We start from the raw sequence: 24632 nt of genomic DNA on the forward strand, positions 1-24632 counted from the left end.
TCCCCAGGCTCTGCAAAGCCCATGTCTGTTCTTTACCACGTCTGCTCTTTCTTCCCACCCCACTCCATGCTATTCCTACTCCTACCCCCACTCAAATATCCAAAGCCTCTGCAGGGATGCCTCTGCCTCTGCCTCTGCCTTGCCATGCTCATCTGGCGTTTCTACCATCACTGTTCATGGAGGGATTGCTTTCCTCTTGAGTACGTCATGTTTTTTCTGTCCCTCCTCAGTCGTGACTTCAGAACCAGCCTTATTTTACTGCTGTATGCCAGCCCAGAAATAAGTGTTTGAGGTATTTTTATAACTGTGGGATTTGGTGGTGATTGTCTGACTTATGAGCTCAAACATCATCCCTTCCTCAGGGAAGCATCTCTAACTCTGCAGCACAGGGTTAGAAGTCGGGGAGTCCTTTGTCACCCTGTTCATATCTCCAAGAGTGACTCCTAACTAAACGAACATATACGTCAACGTCTTATGCCTCTTCGGGATGGGCATGAACTTGTGCTTTGGTGTCTGTGTCCTGTGTCACCTCACTTCCACTTCAAGACTTTCAAACCTCCAGCATCTCTGATATGACTTGATGAATGGCTAGCTAAAAATGGCCACCAAGGCATCCTGAGGCCACACAGGAAGAATTGAGTAGAAGTCCGAGTTGTAGGCTTTCTGGGCAAGCATAAATGTAAGCCTGAGACTTGGGACACTGGGTATCACCTGGACATCTCTCAGAGCAGCTCCGCCTCTCTGAGAACCACCCAGGCACACCCCTCCCAGCACTATCCATCCACCTCTGGAGAGGGTCACTGACCCACCTCTGATCCTCTGGCCTGGCCTCTTAGGTGGGGTGGGGGTTAAGCCATGTTCTTGCCTTCCAAAGGCCACCAACCCTCTACTTGATACCAGGGTGCCTTGTCTTCTTGGGTGGGCTCAAAATTGGAAAGGACCTGACCCCATGAAGGCCAGTCCCTAGAACAACCTTTCTGTGGGCCCTGGTCCTGTTCCTTCTCCTCAGCCTTTCCCACCCTTCCTGGCCTGTTACCTGCTTCCTTCTCAACTTCCTTTCTCCCTCTGCCTCAACTCCTGCCATCCTTTCAGCCCTCAGCCTCTTGCCCCATCACCGTCCCTCTGGCCTGTGGCTCTTCATTGTCCTAGTCACTTTCCCCTTCTCTGGCTTCTACGTCACAACACACAGGAACCCATGGCTGTATTTTTAGCTGCCACTCTCAGCAGCATACTAAGCCACTAGATCCCGCATGACCCTGGCCCAGGCTGAGTTGGGGGTCCTGGCAGGCACTGCCCTCCACTGGAGGGGATTGGGGGTAACTGCACAGCTTCTTGTCCCCATTTCTCTCCAGCACCTGGGATTGGGGCACATTAACAGGTGATCTCTACCGCAGAAGGCTGGTGCCTAGGGCTGGGGGATCTTGAAGACAGAGCTGACATTGCTGGGCACACAAGTCCCAAGCTCAGCCTGGAACACAATGGAATCTAGATGGCAGTGGGGGAGGGCTAGAAAGAAGGAGGGCTCCAGAAGAGGAATTAGGTCAACCATGTGGGTGGGTGGGCCAGAGGAGAGGATAATATCTACCACCAAGCTTCCTCCTGGCTCTGGCAGCAGTATCTCCACACTTCCCTTCCCTGTCCCCTCCCCCTGGTCCTAGGAGATTTGTCCTGGGAGATTTCTCCCGGTATCATCCCCCCCCTCCGTGTCCCCCACCTCAGGCATGGCCACAGGGGTGGGGGTGGGGTGGGGGGAGGCCAGCCTCAGCTGTCTGAAGGATGGAGGGGCTGGGGAAGCAGGGCTAGGTGCCCAGACGGCCGCGTGTGTGGGAGGGGATGTCCTCAGATGCCCTCCACCCGGCAGTCCCCGCTCTGACGTGTGTGCCCCCCCTCTCCCAGCCCGGATTAGTGGCAGCTTGGCCTGACTCTCCGGGGCTCCTTCCCCCGCCCTGCCTGCTGCCCACCCCTGGGCAGGGGGCACTGTGCTTGCCCAGGTAAGGGGCTCTGGGGTGGAGAAAGGGCAGCCGGTTGTGAGTGAGGCTGTGCCTGTCAGCAGGAATGTGTGTGTCAGCATGTGTGTCAGTGCGTGAGGGGTCGGTGTGGGCTATGACTGGACCCATGTGAGTCTGGGGGTGATAGCCAGCTTACCAGGTCCATGGTCTGGTCTTGTGACCACACAGTGGGTGGCTCCCCCCCCCCCGTGTTTGTGTCTTTTGTATGTGTCCTCAGCTATGCTCCATCCTCAGGCACAGCAGTCAGCTACAAGGACTCTGGCCTGTGGCACAGGCTGTAATGCAAGGATGAGGAATGTGGTTGGATGCGGGTGGTACTTCTCCCACCTTAATCTCCACTAACCCCTGAACATTCCAGAAGACTGCCCTGAGAGCTCTGGTCTAGTCCAGGCACTATAATCTGACAGGCAGATACGGCAGCTGGAGGTGTGGGGGTGGGTATCTGTCCGGCTCCCCTGAGACAGTCCCTATTACCTTAGGGGCAGACAGCCACAGGCCCCTGGGACTCTGGACAGCACAAGCTTCTACTCTGGCCTCTTCCAGACCTCAAGCCACAGGACCTTCCCCCAAACAACGATTCTCCCACAGGCCTCCTCAGCTAAGGTAGGCCAAGGGACTTAGATTGGGACCACAGGCAAATCCCAGCCCACCACCTAGCCCAGGAGCCAGGCTGGGAGCTAGAGGCCAGGCTGGAGCCTTGGGGCTCCAGTTCCTGTTAGACCCTCCTCATTCATCTCCATGGCACACTAGAGTCAGGTCACCCCCAAGGGAATGGATAAGAAAAGGAGTAGGAAAAACTCAATCAAGTGAACAATTCCTGCCAGCCTGCCCCCTTCCAACTTGGCCTCTGTGAAGGTGAGGGGCTAGGAAGATCTGTGTCAACAAGGCCCACATCTGAACAGTTTCAGCTGTATGGCCCTCCTCTCCCAAGTACCCATTCTGTCCTCAACAGTTGGTGAAAGGCTTCTTGTCTTCATTCTTGTCCCTTTTGAGAGAAAGACCTTAGGCTCTTCATGGACACCCTCTTGAGAGATGGTGGTGTAACTTGGGATCAGGTTGTGGCCTCCAGAATTCATCCCATCTACGGGGATGGGGAAGTAGGTGGTATTGCTTCTGTTTCGGACTGGGCACAGAGAGGCAGGGGAGTAGAGGGGCAGGAGGTGGGTGCCTTCAGGGAAGGGAAGCACTGGTTGGGCGTGTGGGTTTCTGTGTGTGTCTGTCTGAATCTGTCTGTTTGTGTGTGCGCTCTGGAACCACCCCCGCAGAAGAGCAGGGATGCTTCCTCGGGTGGAGGGTGCCCTGTTTGCCCATTTCCTCTCCTACTTGCTGTTCCCTCCCAGGAGCCACTCCCATGGGCTACTCTCCAGGCTGGGCCTGGGAGCACCAGGAACAGTAGGATGGGGCAGCCCAGCAGACAACCCCAACGGGAGCTTGGGATAGTTGTATGCGTCTGGTCCCATCACCTCTGGACACTTGGTAGAAATCAAGTCCCTTAGACCAGGGAACAGACCAGACGGCAGGCCCTCCCAGATTCCAAAGCATAACACTTCGAGTAACCTTGTGCTCTGAGAGGGATGCTGGGAAGAGGGGCTTGGGCAGGTGAAGATTAAGAATGTGGTAGGGAAGACACCAGCCATTGGGGTGTGCCCAAAGCTGGAAAGGACAGGGAGAGAGTGGTCCAGCAGGCACGGGCCTGCTGGCGTGGGTCGTAGCACCCATCACTGACCCGTGAGAACCCGACTGCCCCTGCCAGCTCTGGCACTGACCCCTCCCTGCCGCCCCGCCCTGGCACCCCGGGGGGCACCCCGCCTCACCGTGGCCTGGTCCGGCCCCTCCCGCCCTTTGCTCCAGTTCCCGGGCTTGGCACCTATAGTGGGGGTGCTGCCCGCCTGCCAGGCTCCGGGCCGGGCCCACGGGAGGGTGGGGCGGCTGGGAAGCTGGCACACTGCCCCAGGGGAGCCTCTCTCGGCAGGCGCCCGGGTGCCGCGGGGGGAGGGGGGAACAAAGGGCTCATTCTCCCCGTGCGCAGCCGGTGGCATCGCCGGGGCGTTGGCGGAAGCCCCCGGGGCTCAGAAGGGGGCAGGCCCAGGCGGGGCCGCCGAATCACGGGCTCCTGTTTCCCGCAGGGTGCTGGAGGAGGAAACCGGCGGAGCAGCTTCCCCACTCTCAGTTGCGCGTCTGGCGATGGCGATCAGAGGTCCTGCTGCGCTCTCCGCTGCGCTCTCCCTCCATTAGCCGCGCTGCGCGGTGCTGCGCCCTCATTGGTGCCTCTCTCCTGGCTCTCGGCATCGGCCCCCCACTTCCAGGCACGACCCCCTTCCCCGGCCTCTCGGCCTTTCCCCCCACTCAGCCATCTCCGACCGGGGCGCGCGTTCCCCCCGGCCCGGTTTCTTCTCTCCCTCCAGGGACACCGCTCCCTAGCCCCGGCCCGACCCTCCTCAAAGCGCAGCACGGAGTCTCGGCGTCCCATGGCGCAACCTACAGCCTTGGCCCAGAAGCTGGTGCGGCCCATCCGCGCCGTGTGCCGCATCCTGCAAATCCCGGAGTCCGACCCCTCCAACCTGCGGCCCTAGAGCGCCCCCGACGCCCGGGGGGAAAGAGAGCGCGAGCGCGCTGAGTAGAAAGAGGGAGAACGCCCCGAAGCCGGCCCATGGGGAGCGAGTGCCCCGCGCCGACCAACACGACCGCCGCCCACACCGCGCCCGGCCTGTGAAGCCCAGGTAAGCGCCGAGAGGGGGCGCCTTTTGGGGTACTTGTAATGGGGGGTTTATGAGCCCGTTCCAAGGTGCAGGCGGGGAGTGAAGTACCGGTGCTACTCTGGACTGGACCTCACTTATTAACATGAAAAAGTTAGGATGCCCAACTAAGGGGGCTGGACCGCGCGCAGGCTGTAGCTTCAAAAATTCTTGGCGCCTCCACCACGGCTCCTGTACCATCCCTCTCGGGGCTTCCTCGGGCCAGCCAAGGGGACTGCTTCGGGAGAGTTCAGCTGATCTGGTGCCACCTGTCATCCTGGTCCCTTGCTTGCTTGTTCAATTTTCCCTCGCTTGCGTATCTCTGGGGCCCAGCCTGCTTTCCCCGCCTCCTTCCCTCCCCCCTCCGGGCTGCAGTTAGCAGCGGTGCCCTGTATTGTCGTTTGGACAGCTCAACCCACCCTAGTCTGCAACCTCTTAATCCCTTCTCACCTGCTAGTTTACTCCTGCTCATGGGAGCTGAGATCCTAGCCCCCAGCAGTTGTCTTGGTACTCCGTTGGAGATGCCAAGAAACTAGAGCCCACGAAGGGGCAGAGTCGGGCAGCCCAGGTGTAGGGAGAGACACCAGCCAGCAGCCCTGGCTAGCTGCCCTGCCCAGTGACTCCAGCCTGCCAGGCCTGAACATCCCAGTCTTGCAAGCCTAGTGGGGATTGGAGATGGGAGTGGGAAGGCAGCACCCCCAAAACCACAGGCTGAAGTTTAGAAAAGACCTCTGTGTCCCAAGTCCCACTTTTACATGCGGGGACACTGAAGCTCAGAAGAGAAAATGATCTGCTGAGCGGCCGCATAGCAGATGACACCATGTCAGAGCCAGGATCCAGCCTCCTTGTCCTCCCAGTTGAGTTACCTTCTGCGAAGCTAACCTTTTACAGTCTTGCTTCCTATCCATTTCCAAGACTTGTAACCAGATTCCTAGTTCCATAAGGGTAGAACCTTTCACCCTCCAAGTGACAACCTTCTGTTGAATTTGGACCTCCAAATTCAGATAGGGATCACAACTTAGGAAAAGGTATCAACTTCCTGCCACGAGCAGAATTCTTTTGGCCACATGTAGAAGGCTGCTTTGTGCCCTGCTGTGGCCTGGCACTTGCTTTACTGGTTTGAGCCACTTTGGTATTCCCAGGGTGGTTCCCATGGTAAGGTACGGGGCATGTGCCTAGAGAGTTCATACTTTGTCCTTATACTCCAGGACCCCTCCTGGGAGAGCCCCATGAGGGCAGGAGAGTGATGGAGAGTATGCCCAGCTTCCTGAAGGACACCCCAGCCTGGGAGAAGACAGCCCCTGAGAACGGCATTGTGGGACAGGAGCCCGGTACACCACCACAGGATGGCTTGCGCCATGGGACACTGTGCCTAGGAGAACCTGCTCCCTTTTGGAGGGGCGTCCTGAGCACTCCAGACTCCTGGCTCCCTCCTAGCTTCCCCCAAGGCCCCAAGGACACGCTCTCACTGGTGGAGGGTGAGGGTCCTCGGAATGGGGAGAGAAAGGCCAGCTGGCTAGGCAGCAAGGAAGGACTGCGCTGGAAGGAAGCAATGCTGGCCCATCCGCTGGCCTTCTGTGGGCCAGCGTGCCCACCTCGCTATGGGCCCCTGATACCTGAGCACAATGGTGGCCATCCCAAGAGTGACCCTGTAGCCTTCCGGCCCTTGCACTGCCCTTTCCTGCTGGAGACCAAGATTCTAGAGCGAGCTCCTTTCTGGGTTCCCACCTGCTTGCCGCCCTATCTGATGTCCAGTCTGCCCCCAGAGCGTCCATATGACTGGCCTTTGGCCCCGCACCCCTGGGTATATTCCGGAGGCCAGACAAAAGTGCCCTCTGCCTTCAGCTTAGGCAGCAAGGTGAGTGATGGAGCAGAATGGGTGCACGGGGTTCAGTTGTCCCTAGCCCTGAAGACAAACCTAAACACTGGGCAGCTCCAGCTCCCTGGCCCTTCCCTGCCCTGCCCTTGGGCCTCTGCAACCATTGACTCACCCACAGCTCTCTCAGGATCAGGCCATAGAAACTCTACCCATGGAATGTGTAGCCTCATCCTGGGAGCAAAGAGTGGGTGCGATGTGCTGTCCTTGTGGCCTGTTTCTGGGGCTCCTTCCTGACTGGCTACCCCACATGCCTAGAAGGAGATTTTTAAGTATTTAGAGATCAAAAATGGGCATCATAGTGTGTGCCTATAAGGCAGAAAGATTGTGACTTCCATGGTAGTCTGAACTACATAGATCCCTTCTTCAAAACCAAAACACACAAAAGCCCATGTGGGGAAGCTCTAGTGGGCCCTGATGTCATTTGCCATGACAAGCATTAACCCCTCAGCCTCTGGATACTGGAGGAATCTAAGAAAGCTTGGGAGAAGATCAAGGGGGAACCCAGAGTAGTAGGGGAGCCACCTGGGAGGTGCCATTTATCTGTCAGTGTGTGAGTTCATCATTGACTCCTTATAGCCGTATTTTTTTAAATAACTGCTACTATCAGTCCTACTTGTTCTTTTAAATGCTGAGAACCTACATTGGCATTAACTTAACCCTTTCTCCCTTTTTAGGGCTTTTACCACAAGGATCCGAATATCCTCAGGCCAGCCAAGGAGCCCTTGGCAGCTTCAGAATCTGGGTTGTTGGGCTTAGCCCCTGGTGGGCATCTCCAGCGAGCCTGTGAGGCAGAAGGTCTCTCACTTCACCAGAGGGATGGGGAGACAGGCACTGGCAGGCAGCAGAATCTTTGTCCACTTTTCCTAGGGTACCCAGACACTGTTCCTCGGACCCCCTGGCCCTCTTGTCCCCCAGGCCTAGTTCACACTCTTGGCAACATTTGGGCTGGGACAGGAAGCAATAGCCTTGGGTATCAGCTTGAACCACCAGTTACACCAAGATGCCCATCTCCTGGAGCTCCCGCTCCTCTGGGGGGCTGTTGCTCAGCCCACCTACCTGCCAGAGAGGGGGATCTTGGCCCTTGTAGGAAATGCCAGGATAGCCCAGAGGGAGGTCCCAATGGGCCAGGTGAATCCAGTGAAGAAAGGAACAAGGCTGGCTCCAGGGCCTGTCCCCCAAGCCATCACACCAAGCTAAAGAAGACCTGGCTCACACGCCACTCGGAACAGTTTGAGTGCCCAGGTGGTTGTCCTGGGAAGGAAGAGAGCCCAGCCACTGGGATCCGGGCACTCAAGAGGGCAGGCAGTCCAGAGGTTCAAGGAGCAGTAAAGGGCCCAGCTCCCAAACGCCCATCCTGCCCTTTCCCAGGCACTGGGAGGCAGGGGGCCAGGGCTTGGCAGGAGGTACCAGACACATCCACAGGAAGCAAGGCGGAGGCAGAGCAACAAGAGGAGCAGAGAGGTAAGGGGGTGACAGGCTGCAGGGGCTCTGTTGAAGAAGGGGCAACAGGGCTGGGCCTTTACAAGGGACTGAAGTCCATAGGCCTTTGTGATGGGTTGTACTAAGATGGCAGGGTTCCTTCCGGAACCACCATAGTTCTCTGGCTCCTAGTGTTGGCCGCCACAGCTTTCTAGCCTCTTGGTGAGTGGTTGGCAATTCAATGGTGTAGTTCAGAGATGCTCTCTGCTTCGTGACATGCTGAGCAGTACCTGTACCTGAAGAAAGATATTTCACCACTGAAAACCTTAGTTCCCTCATCTATAGTGGGAGTAAAGATGTTCCCTACCTTATGAAGACTACAGAAGGGTAAATGGCTCATCCGGACATGGAAGACCTCATGGCATTTAGTAAACAATACATGTTTAATGCCATGGTTGTTTGTACCACAAGTCCTCGTTTAGGCATTTCCTTTCCTGAAGGACCACTGTCAGCCTCTCTTGGCCCGCTGAATCATGGAGACTCAGTTTGAACTTTCCAGCATGACAGCCTTTTGGGTACAGCGTGGACTCTTCTACTACACAGTGTTCTTCACAGATGGTTCCAGCAATTCTTGAGCCAGATTTGTTTCTGCAAGATCACCTCATTCTCAGCCTCTTAGACTGCTGGGCCCAGAGAACTGTCTCTATGACCTGACCCTAAGGCCCCTGCACCTGGCGTGGGTCTGTCTGCACCCTTGCATGCCTCCATCTGGGCTGGGGAGTTGTTGACCCCTCTGCCGTCTTGGGTTACAGCACCTGTGTTCTGTGTTGAAACTCTGGCCTTCTCACTTTCTGGTGCCCTCCATCTGCCCATCCATCCATGTTGGAATCATCTCATCAGAGTGTCACATAGCCACTGAACCTTTAGTCGACCTATTCAAAGTCTATACTGGCTGGATTCTGCACTTGTACAAGGACTGTTGCTCAGGCTGTCCAGAGCTTTGGGTTGAACACACTAAACCGCCCCTCAGCCTCCATTCCAGCCAAGGATATCTCCAGCTACTGTTCAGCCATGTGTGTGAAACTTATACCTGCCTGGTTCTCTTTCTGGTTCTGAATTAGTCTTCACAAATCTGGGGACCAGGGGCTGAATGGCTGGCTACATTTGGATAGGGTGGGTGCTGATTCAGGGCTTTGGCTAATACAAGCCACAGAAACCAGACTCCCTAAGCAGCTGTATTGTCCCCCCAGGATCCCAAGATGGCAGGATTGGCCTCCAGGAATCCAGGCTTCGGGATACATCTTGCCAGGCTCACTTAGCAGGTATCACTCAGTGCCAAAGCTGTGCCCAGGCAGCTGGAGAGGTAGGAGTACTGACCAGCCACTCCAAGAAATCACAGAGGTGAGTGTTGCTCCTCACCGTCACAGCCAGCAACACCCCCACCCTCACCCCCCCACCGATGGGCCCCCTCCTCAAGCCCCTTTGCCTCATCTCCTCTCCAGGCTGCCTCTGGAAGAGAAGCACTTGGAGGAGGAGGGTTCCTCTGCCAGCTCCGAGGAGGGAGGAGGATCTGACCCAGAAGCCCCCCTCAACAAGGGCCTGGCCAAGCACCTGCTGAGTGGTTTGGGTGACAGACTCTGCCGCCTGCTACGGAAGGAACGGGAGGCTCTTGCCTGGGCACAGCGTGAAGGTGAGCTGACCTCCCTTGTGGGCCTGCTCCTACATGTCCTACCAACCCATGCTTTACTAGTGCTTTGGGGTTCCAAGGCCTACTCAGAAGGGCTCTGTCCTTCTTTATTCCTATTCCTAACCTGGACTCTTAGTCAACCCTGAGGCCCTGGGTGGGGATCCTCCTGGGAAGTCTAAAAACTTGGTTCAGTCTAGTTCTCTGAGAACAATAGGGCTCATAGAGAAACAGCCAGTACAAGTGTCTCAAGAGCCTGGACGGTGACGGGGCTTCCGAGAGGTGAAAGGCAGGGAAAGCCTCTAGAGTGATGAGGCTCATGGACCTAGAAAGCTGATGGGATTCAGGCTGAGGGTACAGACTCAGCATCCAGCTGGGTCCTCAGATCCAGGCCACCCCGCTGCAGCTCTTTCTAGCAATAGTATGATCTTTGTAAACCACAGCTCTGGCCCACATGTTACTCCTCGCATGGAAATCGCTAGTGTCACCATCTTACTCCGTAGAGGGCAGCCCTAGTTTGTCCAGTCACAAGCCAGCTCCTATAGGATCCTGCCACTCCCAGCCTGGATTCCTGGCATACATGCTACCCATCCTTCCCTTCCCGGATCACCAAGCTCGTCTGTCCCCTGGGGCCTTGGCGCTAGCTGTTCCCTCAATCTGGAATGCCCTGAGCATCCCTTCCTACCTGGTGGATAAGGACTTACTCATCCTTTGGGGCCACTTGTGAAGTTCCCCTGCCACGTCATCCTCATCTTTCCATGGCCTTTTCAGCCAGGAGCCCTGCTGTCATCATTCTGTCTGTGGGTTGTCTCCCTGAGTGGGATGTGAACTCTGGAAATGGGATGTGACCTGTTCCTGAGAAACTCTGAGTCGCTTGGGCCCACTTGGGACACCTTGAATGTGTGCTCGGTGGGGCCCTTTCCACCTACCAAGTCAGAACCTTGAACCTTGACTCTCAAAAAAATATCCATTCCTTTGAGTAAGGGCAGGAGTGGTCTCTTAGGGTTTCCTCTTTTAATCTACTAAGTCCCCTGGAGGAAAGGCCACCTGGGTAGCTGCTATTCCTTTCCATTTCTGGTAGCAGTAGGGCTTGGGGGGTGGGGTGGTGGATGGAAAAATGTGCTGGAAGTGGTGTGGATTAGTAATACAGGGGAAATCCCTGGGGCAAGTCTGGGGGTGGGGCTGGCCTGGGGAGCTGAGGCCACTACTGCCCTGGGAGTGTGTGCTGGAGAGAACAGCTACTGCCAGACAAGTATGTTGTGCAAAGTATGAGGCATGGCCAGCTCCCTTCTTCTATTGGCTCCAGTAGAAATTGCTCTCTGCTTCTCCCGCGTTGTTTCCTATATGTCTGTGGTTCCCAACCTTCCTAATGCTGTGACCCTTTAACACAGTTCCTCATGTTATGGTGACCATCAACCATAAACTTATTTTCCTTGCTACGGATCAATGTAATTTTGCTACTGTTATGAACCATAATGTAAATATATACAGGTGATCTTAGGTAATCCCTGTGAAAGGGTCATTTGACCCCCAAAGGGGTGGCAGTGCACAGGTTAAGAACCATTGCTGGATGTGGTGGTCCCAAGGGGGCTGTGTACTGAAGCCCTCTGACCCTGTTCTGTGGTCAGCAGGCCAGGGGCCAGCCATGACAGAGGACAACCCAGGCATTCCACACTGCTGCAGCCGTTGCCACCATGGACTCTTCAACACCCACTGGAGATGTTCCCACTGCAGCCACCGGCTGTGTGTAGCCTGTGGTCGCATAGCCGGAGCTGGGAAGGCCAAGGAGAAAGCAGGTGAGGGAAAACAGGTTTGCGGTTTTAGATTTGTTTTTATTTTATATGTATGAGGGTTTTGTCTGCATGTGTGTGTGTGCATCACATGTGTGCCTGCTGCCTGTGGAGGTCGGAAAAGTTGGGGTCAGAGCCCCTGAAATCAGAGTTATATCCAGTTGTGAACTGCCATGTGCATGTAGGAACTGAACCTGGATCAGCAAGTGCTCTTAACCACCGAGCCATCTTCCCAGCCCCTTTCTTACCCACTCTTGAAAGAGGTGGAATATCTGGGTACTGGGGGCATGAGTTCAGTCCTGACCAAGCAAACATGAGGACCTAAGTTCAGATGCTGCATTAAGTCTGGGTGTGGTGGCCTAGCACTGGGGGATCAGAGGCAGGCAGATTGCTGGACACCATTGGTCAACCCAGCCTGGCTGAATTAATGAGCTCCAGGTCCAGTAAAAGATCTAGCTTCAAAGGATAAGGTGGACACATACATGCACACAAATGTGCACACACAGAAGTCAGGTACCTACTCTACGAGTCTCACTTGAATCAGCTTCCACATTAGCACAGTGAAATGGGTGTGATTTTCTTCATTTTCACATCAGAATAACTCAGAGAGGATCATTGACCTGCCTGAGGTCCAGAGCAAGTCAGCTCTTCTGACTCAGTCCCATCCTTTTCAAGGTATTCAACTTTCACAAACCCCTGGCTCAATTTGACTGCCTTGGGTTTTGGAGTTTCCCAGTGTTCCAGGAGACATGGCTAACAAGAGTTCTAGAATCAGATACATTCTTATATAACCATCCTGGGATCTTCAATTAAAAATATTTATCTATTTATTTATTGACCTATTTATTTATTTATTTGTGTGTGTGTGTGAGGGGGGGGGAGAGAGAGAGAGAGATGCACACACACATGTATGCATGAGCCACAGCGCATGTGTGACAATCAGAGGACATCTTTTGGGACTCCGTTTTCTCCTTCCATCATGTGATTCTTGGGAATCAAACTCAGGTCCTTAGGCTTGGGGCCTCTCTCTGCTGAGCCATCTCATAGGCCCCCACCTTAGGGTCCTGCAAAGCAGGGCAGCATGTGAAAATCTCTGCATTCCAAAAGCAAAGACTTCTATGTTGTTACATATACCCAAGCTTCCCAGCAAGCACTTGTGTGGCTTGCTGAACTCCTGATTTAAATATCATGTACTTGGCCTTCTTCCTTGACCTTAACCTGTGGTTACCTTGCTTTCTGGACCTGCAGCTCCTCTCTTCCTACCCCACAGGCTTTCGGGAGCAGCACACAGAGGAGTGTGCCCAGGAGGCTGGGCATGCTGCCTGTTCCCTGATTCTGACCCAGTTTGTCTCCAGCCAGGGTGAGCCATTGTGGAGGGGTGGGGCATGCAGTGGGTGGGTCCCAAGGGAGACACTCATACTGTCTCGTTGTTCCTGACCCCGGTGACATGGTCTCCTGGTTGGTGAGGCCAGGCTGCTCCATCTCCATCTCTCTTCTACACACTCAGCGTTGGCAGAACTAAGCACTGTGATGCACCAAGTCTGGGCCAAGTTTGACATCCGTGGGCACTGTTTCTGCCAGGTTGATGCCCGTGTGTGGGCCCCTGGGGATGGGGGTCAGCAGGTAAGAACCAGGGCATGGGCAGAGTGACAACCGCCAGTTGGTAGGCTCCAGTATTGAGCAATGTGCATGTATATGACTGATCTTGGGAGGGGGTTGGCCTTCCTCTGTTGGTGGGGATGAAGAGAAGCTGGTGGAACAAGCTGTTTCCCACCTTCCCAGGAATCAGGATCCTGACGTTGACTCTAGCATATGCCTTTTCCTTCCATCCCTTACAAATCCTCTCTCCCTGCTACCTAGGGTCCTGCCTCATTTAGTTTGTCTTCTAGGTCAGCCCTTGATACTTTACCTTACTGTTGCCACCCCAGCCACGGGGCCTTTCTGGTTCAGTGTCAGCACACCTTCTCAGTAGCCCTGGTACCTCACTTGTGGCAGGCACTTTATGTGCACTGAAAAAAGATTTTATGAACTTTGTCATTCTATGATGAAAGTTACTCACTTGAGAAAGAGTTAATTATGGGTATTTACACTTTTACATTTATTTATTTTTGTGTGGAGGGAGGAGGGGCACAGCACACACCAAGAACACACATGGAGGTCAGAGGACAAACTGTAAGAGTTTGCTCTTTCCTTTCTAATGTGTGGGTTCCGGGGATTGAACTCAGGCTTGGCAGGTGCCCTTCCCTGCTGAGCCATCTTGCTGACCCTATAAGGGTATTTTATGAACTGGACATGATGGCACATGTCTTGGAAGGTAGAGAGGCAGGAGAAACAGGAGCTTGAGACTAGCCTAGTTTACACAGGGAGATTGTCTCATAAAAACCAAGTTAGAAAAAAAAAAGTTAGGGTGTAGCTCAGTGCCAGAGTGCTTCCCTGGGTTGCTTAAGGCCCTGGGTTCCATCCTCAACATGGAAAAACAAAAGGTACATTTTATTGTTGTGTGGGGCTTGTGTTTTCAAAGATAAGGTATTTCAGCTCAGGTTAGCTGAGATTTGTAGTCCATCTGCCTTGATCTCCTGAGTACAAGGATTACACCTGGATAAGAAGTATATTTTATATACCAGACGCTGTCATATGTCCATTATATAAAATTCGGAAAATATAGACAAGTATAAGTAAGAAGATTATACTGACCCCTTAAGTTGCTATTAACATTTTGACTTTCCCCAGTTGTCTATGTATGTATTTGTGCCTGTCATAACACGCTGTTTAGACCATGCCCTATAGAGAAGTACACAGCAGTTTTATTTTCTCTAACTCTGCATACTATAACGTTTCACTTTAGGGCTTTACAAGAACACACTGTTAATTCTTGAACATTAAATTCAGTTGTGTCTGCCAGTTTTAAAATCTCTTGTTTTGTTTTGGGGTGGTGGTGGTCAATGGGTTTAGCAGAAAGAACCAACAGAGAAAACTCCTCCGACTCCAAAACCTTCCTGCAATGGAGATTCCAATAGGACCAAGGACATCAAAGAGGGTGAGTGGCTGGCTCCCCGTGTCCCTTGGGTGGTGAGTACAGGAGGGCAGTGAGGAGTAAAAGTCTCCTGAATAAACTTGGCATTACTTTTGGCATCCCTCTGCAACCCAGAGAGCAAGAATATCCATCCCTCGCCTCCAGACGGGTGCCCAGACTCCTCCATCCAGACCTCCTATTATTTATTTGTACACTCATTTGTTTATTGTGTGTGTGACGACATCAGGTGTCCTGCTCTGTCACTTTCTTTCTTACTCTCCTCAGACAGGGTTTCTCTCAGAACCTGAAGCTATGTTGGTGGCCAGCAAACCTCAGCAATGCTCTCCCATTTCCGAGCCACCCCCTCCCCAGCCCAAGAGCTGTGGTAGCAGGTTCTACCACACCCATTTTTTCTTACTGTTGTTGATGTTGGGGATTCCTACTTAGATTCTCATGCTTACACAGAAATGCTCTGTGCGCACCTGCTGAGCTGTCTCCTAGTCCCAGAACCTGCTGAGCTGTCTCCTAGTCCCAGACTCCCGCTCTGAGCCACTTCTCTTAGAGGGTCTGCCGCTGTGTTTAGGAAGGCTATGGTGGGGTGACACCCAGACAGAACAGAGTACAACTTGGGTACTGCTGAGGAGAGAGCAGGCTTGGTCAGGGGATGAGAAGACTTTTTTTTTTTTTTTTTTTTTTTTTTTTGAGATAAAGGCTACAGGCCAAGGAGAAAGTCGCTCACCATTTTCTTCTTCAACAGAGACCCCAGACTCCACTGAGACCCCAGCAGAGGACCGTGCTAGCCGATCACCCCTTCCTTGTCCCTCTCTGTGTGAACTGCTAGCCTCTACTGCTGTCAAACTCTGCCTAGGGCATGAGCGGATTCACATGGCCTTTGCCCCGGTCACTCCAGCTCTGCCCAGTGTGAGCAAGGGCTTAGAGGGAGGGCTAAGAGCCTGAGGACCAGAGACTGGGTGGCCATCCCTATGTGGCCATATAGGTCCTGAGCCTTCCTGTCCCTCCTGCCTCCCCACAGGATGACCGTATCACTAACATCCTGGACAGCATCATTGCACATGTAGTAGAAAGGAAAATCCAAGAGAAAGCCCTGGGGCCAGGCCTTCGAGCAGGGGCAGGCTTGCGCAAGGGCCTGAGCCTGCCCCTGTCACCAGTTCGATCCAGGCTGTCTCCTCCTGGGGCTTTGCTGTGGCTGCAAGAGCCCAGGCCTCGGCATGGCTTTCACCTCTTCCAGGAACACTGGCGGCAGGGCCAGGTAAGCTTGGCCTGCCTCTCCCTTCCCAGTGCTATGGCCTCACCTGCTCCACACGGTCCTGGTCCTCAGGCTCAGGGTGTCCTGGTGTTCAGAGGGAGCTGCAAGGTTGGTCTGTCCCCAGCCCCTCCCCAGTGGTTCTAGAGCTGTCCCAACATGCCCCAGCCTGACTGCCATGGACTCCCCCATCATTCTGTGTCCTTCTTTTTTCTTCCCCTCAGCCAGTGTTAGTGTCAGGCATCCAGAAGACACTGAGAGTTAGCCTGTGGGGAATGGAAGCTCTTGGGACACTTGGTGGCCAGGTGCAGACACTGACTGCCCTCGGGCCTCCCCAGCCCACAAGCCTGGACAGCACAGCATTCTGGGAGGGATTCTCTCACCCTGAGAGTAAGTATTCCTGACATGGGCTAAAGGAGCTGGGAGCATGTCCCTGAGGGGTCACGTATCAAGGGAACCCTAGAGTAGCTCTGGAGGCAGCTGGAAGCTGGGTTCGAGGTAGAAACTGAACTTAGGTATGGCTGCCACGGGGACAGGAAGGTGTCTCTGGGACAGAAGGTTCTACCTTGGGTCACTGACATCTATCTTTTCCCTTAGCACGTCCAAAGTTAGATGAGGGCTCTGTGCTCCTGCTCCACCGAACCCTGGGAGACAAGGATGCCAGCAGGTATGTACAGAAGCAAAGACTTGCCCTGACTCCCAGCCACCAGCTGTCTTCTCCCTACCCCTTACCTTAATGTCCAGGCTTTCTAAAGGGGCTTAGATTGTAAGTCTGGCTAGAACAGTGGACAGAGAGGGACAGAAGGCCTGTCTTTGTGGGAGTGATAGAAATTCCTGGGATGATGGATTCTGCCCTCTGGATGTTACCCCAGCAGTGGGGAGCTATGATGGGTCTCAGGTATCTGAATTAGATTTGCTATGCATGATTCCCCTCCCAACCCCTATCCCCAGGGTGGAGAACCTTGCCTCCAGCCTTCCACTCCCAGAGTACTGTGCCCACCAAGGGAAACTCAACCTAGCTTCCTACCTCCCCCTGGGCCTGACCCTGCATCCACTGGAGCCCCAGCTCTGGGCAGCCTATGGTAAGTGCTCTCCCACCTGTCTGCTCCCTCCCTAACATCTTCAGGCACGTGAAGTGAACATCTGTGCCTTAGGGCTGAGAATATGTCTCTTATTTAATTCCCAATTGTCCTTGTTCTACCTCCATGCAGGTGTGACGCCACACCGTGGACACCTGGGGACCAAGAACCTCTGTGTGGAGGTGTCTGACCTAATCAGTATCCTGGTGCACGCTGAGGCACAGCTGCCTGCCTGGCACCGAGCACAGAAAGGTAAGTCCTTGGGCTAGAGACACCAGTCAAACTATCAGCGATAATGTGTGCCTCTGCTGACTGTGCGCTCACCTGGGCCTTCTTTCTTCTGCAGATTTCCTCTCAGGCCTGGATGGGGAGGGACTCTGGTCTCCAGGTAGCCAGACCAGCACGGTGTGGCACGTGTTCCGGGCCCAGGATGCCCAGCGCATCCGTCGCTTTCTCCAGATGGTGAGGTGGGAGGGAGGCCAGAGCCCACCCCTTGTCCCTACATAACCAAGATGTTCATGCCCATCTCTGAGTGTGCTCCCATCTCGTGTGGTCTTGCAGCTTACCCTAGTCTTGAAGGTGAGTTAGCCAGACTCAGATGGAGGTGAAGAGAGAGCCGATTAGAAACCTGATTTTCTGGTGGGGCTCAGAGAAAGGAGAGGATGTAGCAGGGCAGTCAGAATCTAGTGAGGAGGTGAGGCAGTAACTGTAGAATGGGCATTATGTTAAGGGCTTTGGTGCGTTGTCTTGGTTAATGGGTATCCTTTTTCTCTTCCTCACTCCTGAGCTAGGCAGGGACAGCTACTTTCCCATTTAGTGGTAATGCTGGGATCTGAGCTTACATTTATTCCAACTCTAGGTTTCTACCCTGTATTCCTTCCTCCTGGGAACAGGAAGTCTCTCTCCCCTTCCTGGCCTCCAGGGCTAAGAGACTGGCAAATAGCTGCTCCCTTTCCTGTAGTTTGTGCTGTGAGGAGAGGCCTGTAGGAGAAGGCACTAGCCATGAAGAGGGCTGAGGGAGTAAGGTGGACACACATTCCTGCTAGGATAGGTACCTAGTGGTAGAGATAGGGAGAGAAGAAGGCAGACAACGCCAGAAGGATGGGGGAAATGGGAAGCCAGAGTTAATAAAGATATAGAAGGCAAGATATGGTAGTTCTCCAACAGAAGGTCATGAGCCTGAGGCCTGCCTAAGCTATATAATGAGACCCTGTCTCAAAAATAAATAAATGAGCGAAGCATGATGGTCTCTGCCTATAAACAGCCTGCATTATAAACCAGATTGTGGAGAAACTGGTAGCTTCCCCGGGGACACAATCTGGGATTCAGGAAAGGCAGGGTCAAACAGAAGTTCTGACTCGCACTGGGTGGACAAGCTGAGGCCCCTGCAGCAGGCACAGCTATGGGAGCCATCATCAGCCCTTAAGAGGTGGAAACAGGAAGATCAGAAGTTCAGGGTCATCCCCAGCCTACAAGGTTGGTTTGAAGCCAGCCTGGGATACACGAAACCCCTGCCTACAACTTCCCCTGACTACCACCACCAGAAACAATTAATACTAAGTAAAATAAATAAATGGTGAAGGTGGGCCTGGTGGTTTCAAAGTCCCAATTATCCTACAGAAAGAGACTTAAGTGTCATCCCTGATAAGATACGCACAAACAAGCAGGTATCAATGTGGCAGTTGTCCACCATGCACTGTCCACAGGCACACACATCTGAAGATGCAGACCCAGATGCTGTGACACGCAGAGGGGGAGCTGACCAAAGCACCATCACAAACAGATGGCCTAGTCTGCTCTGGGTGTGGTTGACTGTTGGCAGTCCCATACGGCCCAGTGGGGTGACTCATGGGGAGGTCTGAGGGGTACTTTCTCACTGGGTGGCCTGTTACTACTATAGCCTCAGGATGGACTTGAATCTTTGGAACCAAGGGACCTTGGCATCCTCCTCGGACTCCTCTAGGGGATGTGGTTCACAAGTCTCCCAACTCCTCCCCACCCCTGCCAGCACACTCTCAATCCAGGGACAATAGCTGAGGGGGTGGGTTTAGCTGGTGGCCAGTTGCAGCATGGTGCTGGCAGTCACTTCTACAGGTGTCCCCTCCACTTGTCCCTGCCTGCCCATGGAACTCTGACTCCACCTGGGCTGATGATGGCTCCCATAGCTGTGCCTGCTGCAGGGGCCTCAGCTTGTCCACCCAGTGCGAGTCAGAACTTCTGTGTGACCCTGCCTTTCCTGAATCCCAGATTGTGTCCCCGGGGAAGCTACCAGTTTCTCCACAATCTGGTTTATAATGCAGGCTGTTTACAAAAACTTAAGAGTTCCTTGTGAATGGGGCTTGTGTGGGACATCTTCCTGGGTTTTGGAGAAGGGGACCCTGAGAGAGCAAGGGGTCAGGCCAGGGTCACAAAGGCTATGAAAGGCACATCCTAGGAAAAGCAGACTGAGATCCCTCCTCTCTAGCTTGAGTGTCTTTTGCTCTAAGGTCCTTCCAGCCCAACCTGAACCTACAAACCCCTCTCAACTCCCCCCCCCCCGCCCCGTCGTTTGCTACCAAAGCCTGCTTGCTCTCCTACTTCTTTCCTCTTTTGCCTACCCTTCAAGACTGTTTCAGCATCCTATTGCACCTGGTCCTCCAAAGAGACCACACCCCTTCCTCTCTTGAATCCCTGCCTTCATTCCCATGGGTATTCATGTTTCTTTCTTTTCTTTAAGGTGTGTCCAGCTGGAGCAGGGACCTTGGAGCCTGGTGCCCCAGGCAGCTGCTACTTGGATGCAGGATTGCGACGTCGTCTAAGAGAGGAGTGGGGTGTGAGCTGCTGGACTCTGCTGCAAGCCCCTGGAGAGGCGGTGCTGGTCCCTGCTGGAGCACCCCATCAGGTGCTTCCCTGGTGGGTGGGACTTAGCAGAAGATTAGAAGTAGCAAGAACACCGTATCAGTATCATGATCACACGGGATCCTCTACCTGACAGAAAGCTAGGCAGGGCAGGAAGCCATGGAGATGGCAAGGCTGAGGGTTTTGAAGTCTTCATAGCTATACGGGACTCTCTCTAGAGATCTGATCTAGTCTCAGCCAACTAACTCACTCAGCACTCCAGCAACCCTCAGGACTTGTTCTGGCCACACCCTTTGGGATGCCTGGTACTATAACCATGGTTACTGCTTCCTGAAAGTTGGATGGGGAAGTAGACTTCTGTGGTCAGAGGGATAAGGAAAGTATGGTTGAGCCTCTATTCACCATCTTGCCTTTGTCCCCCGCCCCCCCCCCCCCACGGCACAGGTGCAGGGCCTGGTGAGTACAATCAGTGTCACCCAGCACTTTCTGTCTCCTGAGACCTGTGCCCTCTCTGCTCAGCTCTGCCACCAGGGAGCCAGCCTGCCTCCTGACCACCGTATGCTTTATGCCCAGGTGAGTGTGACACTGGCCAGTAGTCTGTGTGTGCTGCTGCCCTGGTCTCCTTGAAGCATGGCCTCAGTAGGCAGGACAGATCTATATTAACTGAGTGGGCTACTAGCCTGTCAGTTGCCAGATAAAGGTGTCCTTGAGAAGGGTAGGGGGCTGGGACACGATTGAAAATTCTGTTTTGTTTTGTTTTTTTTCCTAGATGGATCGGGCTGTGTTTCAAGCAGTGAAGGTGGCTGTGGGTACATTACAGGAAGCCAAATAGGGGATCCTGGTTCCTGCAGGGGTGGTGGGCAGGTAACCAAGTACTCAGTCTTTGCAGAATTTCAACAAGGAATGGTACTGGGGAACTTAGAGGGTGTGGTCTGTCCCACAAATATCACTTTGGGCATAAGCAGGGAATTCCTCACCTTGGCCCTAGCCCTAAAGGGAACAACTGTAGTGCCACTGAAGTGTACACCTGCTCCCCCATGGCCTTCCTCTCCATGGTATCAGGTTTATACTAGGGGTAAATGATTCCTTCCAACCCTTGTACTCCGCCCCAGGGGATGATGAACACCCTTCCTTGGGGAAGCTTGGGAATTGTTTTGGCTTTATCAACACTCCCTTCTATTGCCTCATCCTGTGTTGTCCCTGGGTCCCCAGTTATGCTACAGCTCACACCACCTACATGAAGCTCCTGAATAGCCCTTCTGAATATAGGTCTGCTGGATTGGGAGCCACAGAATTCTTCCCTTACAGAGGAGCTGTGGAGTTAGGGAGGAGATGGCCTCAGTTAATGGCCCAGGCTGGCTGGAGGGAATGATGTGAGCAGTGTCACTGTGTCTACCTCTCTGCCTCCCAGTCTGTATTAAAATCGGTTGTTTGGTGACTGCTGCCAGCTTAGGTTGGCCTTACTCTGCCTGCCAGGAGGGCTGGGGAGAGAAGGCAAACACAGAAATCTGCTCTGGAGCAGAGACCGGCAGACAGAGACCTCATATACCACTGCCAGATCTTGGGGAGGCCCGGACCCCTGGAGCTTTCTGGAAACTAAAGATGTTCCTGACTGACAGCAGAAAAGGCAGAGTTCTAGGGTGCAGCACTGAGACAGCCTCCCTGGGTGGCATCAGCCTGTGGAGATTACAAATCCCCCTGCCTCTGTCCCACGTATCCTGTGTGCTCTGATCTGGAAAGACAGGAGAACCCTTGCTCAGCCCAACTGCTCTTGGTGTCCAGGCCCCCCAAGACAGAGCTTCGCTGCCTCAGACAGCTGACCCCCTGCCCTGTGGCCCTTCTGGTAACGCTTTGCTCTCTACCTCTTCCCCTGTGTATCTCAACCGCACAAATGCGCCAGCTCTTGTTATACTTAACTGTTCCTGCTGTGGTTTGGGGATTTTTTTTAATTAAATAAACATTTTTATTATAAATATAACATCTGTTCAGAGCATTTAGAAAACAACCAAGTCATCCACAACCCCATCTCGACCGACCCAAATGTTGATAGATTTTGCTGTATTTTCTTCTGGCATTTTCTTTTAAGCTGTGTTATATATAGCTGGGTGTGATGGAACACACCTGTAAGCCCAATACTAGGAGAGATGGAAAGGCAAGAGGATCAGTAGTTCAGGGCCAGCCTTGGCTACATTGTGAGTCTGAGACCAACTCACTTCATGAGACCCCATCTTAAAAAGAAAAAGAGTTAAGCTTTTCATTTTCACCTTTTTTATTATTATTAAAAGGAATGGGGGACTCTAGAGAACAGCTATGTTCTACAGTGTCCTTTTCATTTCATTTAAACCATCTCATTTAATCCCTGATGCTATTTTGAGGTACAGACAATCTATTTCCATCTTACCGAAGAAACGGGCAGTTTGGGACTAAATAAGTCACCCAAGGTTACCCAGCCATTTTAGTGGCAGAATGGGATTTGAACCAAGTTTGCTGACTCAAGACACCTTGCTTACATTCTAGTTTTAGTGCTTCATGGAGTTTAAAGACAGGCTTTTCTGCTCCTCCCTCCTCATGACTGTAGTGCTGATCTTGTTCCAAGTGGCACTGAGTGACATGTTCTTACTTAACACTTTGCCATCTACAACCTTGTCACCTGAGCCCAAACTACAGGATCCTTCCTAGGAAAGATGTAACCCTGAACTTCGTTAGTTGGGGTGGAATGGTAGAGGCATGTGGGCATCAATCCTCCCTGGACAGTCCTCCCCCACCATCATAACTCCCTTGAGGGTCTGTTTGTCTGGCTCTTAAAAACAGCAGCTGGGCCAGCGCTCATTTATTCTAGGATTGGACCAAGAATAGAGCAAGCCCAAGTAGTATCTGACCCTGAGACATAGGCGGGGGCCCTTGGTTGGCACTGCTCCCAGCAGAGCTCCTGGTTCTCTGCTTTTGCCAGGGTCAGTGGGTTCCATGCCAACCTCCAGCTCCACTACTTGTGTCAGACCCAACGTGACACCAGCTAAAAGGTTGGAAGTGAGCTCAGGGGTGTATCTCCGTCCATTAGCTTCTTTTCCCTTTTTCTTATAAAATTCTCCTACATTTTATCTTGAAATAATGATAGGCTTACAATAAAATTGCAAGTAGAGGGCATAGTGTGGCGTGGTAGCACATACCTTTAAATCTCAGCCCTTGAGAGGTACAGACAGGCAGATCTCTGTGAGTTCAAGGTCATCCAGGGTTAAATAGTGAGACCCCCGTCTCTAAAAAAATAAACAAAACCCTCAAAAAAGCCAAAACAAATATAACACATAAAGCTTTCAGTTACTGCCGGGCAGTGGTGGCGCACAGCTTTAATCCCAACACTCGGAAGGCAGAGGCAGGCAGATCTTGGTGAGTTCAAGGCCAGCCTGGTCTACAAAGAGAGTTCCAGGACAGCAGAGCTGTTACTTGGAGAAACCCTGTCCCGAAAAATCAAGAAAAAAAAAAGTTTTGCGTTTCATGACCTTTACCTAGTGTCCACTAGTGGGAATATCTTATACAAACATTCTGCTTTTATCACTACCAAGACCTCAACATTACTATAATCCTATATGGGAAGCCACTGCTTGATAAGAATTTTACCAGTGTTCCCCCTAGTACTGTTTTTGTGTCCCAACATCTAGAAATGCCTGTGTCTGATCTATACTGTGATGATGACTCCAAGGTCTTTCAAGGAGTTAGTAGTTTAGATCCCAAGGCCCATCCTTCTACTGTGCTTCTTGGTAGGTCTCTTCTTTGTCAAGGGACAGGATTTGCTACATTGTAAAGGACCCTAGCATCCCAGACACCCTTGCCTCATCCTGCCTGTCCAGCCCTGTCCCAGTGTACCTGACTGCTTACCTCAGATCTCTCCGTTCACAAGGTCATTTACACATCTGCGTGTGTGCACCCTAAGATGGCCTACTCCCATAGGTGATGGGAGAGGTCTACTACTCAGACTATGCTTGGCCATGGCTGCCCACTCCCCACCCCTACCCCCACCAAAGGCTAGAAGACATACTTGGAGGGGTGGGGTCTGTCTCAGTTTCCTTCCCTGCCACATGATCCCCTTTCTGTCCAGGACTTGCTCACCTGTCTTTTCCCCAAGGCCTCGAGAAATTCAACCTTTTTTGTTGCCAGGTACTCTGGGAAGGACTGTACCCTCTTCAAATGCCTTCTGTGTTTACAAGGGGCTTTCAGTGTTCTATTGCTTCACTGTGGCTTGTGATGAGGCAATTAGGCCCTCCACAGCAGTGTTTTCCCCTTCCCCCATGATAATGGGAGAATGGAACTGCGGTTGTGGCAGCCTTTGCTCTTCCAGGCGGTTAGGCTGTCTGCTGTTTATCTTAGGACGCCTCTGCAGCTCTCCCAGCCTGCCCAGACATGATCTCACCCTCTCCCAAATCATCCCTGGGGGGCAGAATGGAGTCTATGACCAGTGCTGCCTCCACTTTACAGATGGGACAATTGAGGAACTAAAAGATCTAAACAAAGAGTGATGAGGGAAGAGAGAAAGGGGAGTAGAGGAAAGGGAAGGGAAGGAGAGAGGAATAACCAAAGGGGAGGAGAAAGAAGGAGGGGTGAGGAGAGGAAGAGAGAAGAGGTGGGGGGGGAAGGAAGGGAAAGGAAAGGAGGGGAGAACTTAAAGCAGATCTGCACCCTGGGGCCTGATCTTGCCTCTCTGCCAATGACTGCAGTTTTTTGGAGGTGGGAAGCTTTCAGTGGCCTCAAGGCAAGCAGTGTTCAAGTGCCTCAAAATACTGTGGGCCACTAGGTGTGTCCTACCTCACATAGATGTGTCTCCAGGGAGTTTGGATCAGCATCAGGGAGAATGGCTAGATGACCTGTCCTATGGGACTGAGATACTGGGAGTGAAGTCCAAGGAGCATAGAAGCTTTTTTGTTTGCTTT

At 53.0% G+C, this 24632-nt stretch overlaps 1 protein-coding gene across 5 annotated transcripts; it reads left to right on the top strand.

Annotated features, from left to right (window-relative positions):
* The first annotated feature begins 1854 nt into the window (after window positions 1-1854).
* Hr (HR lysine demethylase and nuclear receptor corepressor) lies at window positions 1855-21688 on the top strand. 5 transcript variants are annotated; one of them, XM_035452874.1, is made up of 21 exons: window positions 1855-1991; window positions 2489-2612; window positions 4136-4729; window positions 5953-6602; window positions 7298-8084; window positions 9293-9443; window positions 9545-9732; window positions 11355-11522; window positions 12787-12876; window positions 13024-13139; window positions 14469-14553; window positions 15287-15450; window positions 15563-15904; window positions 16018-16183; window positions 16391-16460; window positions 16745-16875; window positions 17005-17124; window positions 17219-17334; window positions 19589-19753; window positions 20155-20283; window positions 20480-21688. In XM_035452874.1, the coding sequence occupies exons 4-21, from the start codon at window positions 5991-5993 to the stop codon at window positions 20540-20542; spliced, it is 3663 nt and encodes a 1220-aa protein (XP_035308765.1). In that variant the 5' UTR covers window positions 1855-1991; window positions 2489-2612; window positions 4136-4729; window positions 5953-5990; the 3' UTR covers window positions 20543-21688. The 5 variants fall into 5 exon arrangements, with proteins under 5 accessions (XP_035308765.1, XP_027245989.1, XP_027245988.1 ...); XM_027390188.2 differs by having other exon boundaries at window positions 14472-14553; XM_027390187.2 differs by having other exon boundaries at window positions 11358-11522.
* Window positions 21689-24632: the final 2944 nt, after the last annotated feature.

The sequence above is a fragment of the Cricetulus griseus genome (assembly GCF_003668045.3).
Source record: "Cricetulus griseus strain 17A/GY chromosome 1 unlocalized genomic scaffold, alternate assembly CriGri-PICRH-1.0 chr1_1, whole genome shotgun sequence".
In the NCBI taxonomy this organism is placed as follows: domain Eukaryota; kingdom Metazoa; phylum Chordata; class Mammalia; order Rodentia; family Cricetidae; genus Cricetulus; species Cricetulus griseus.

Bases quoted from the DNA above. Each gene is read 5' to 3' on its own strand.
- Hr (XM_035452874.1), top strand. From the start codon at position 5,991: ATGGAGAGTATGCCCAGCTTCCTGAAGGACACCCCAGCCTGGGAGAAG. The intron at 6,603-7,297 runs GTGAGTGATGGA...CTCCCTTTTTAG, and splicing joins CCTTCAGCTTAGGCAGCAAG to GGCTTTTACCACAAGGATCC. The intron at 16,876-17,004 runs GTAAGTGCTCTC...ACCTCCATGCAG, and splicing joins CCAGCTCTGGGCAGCCTATG to GTGTGACGCCACACCGTGGA.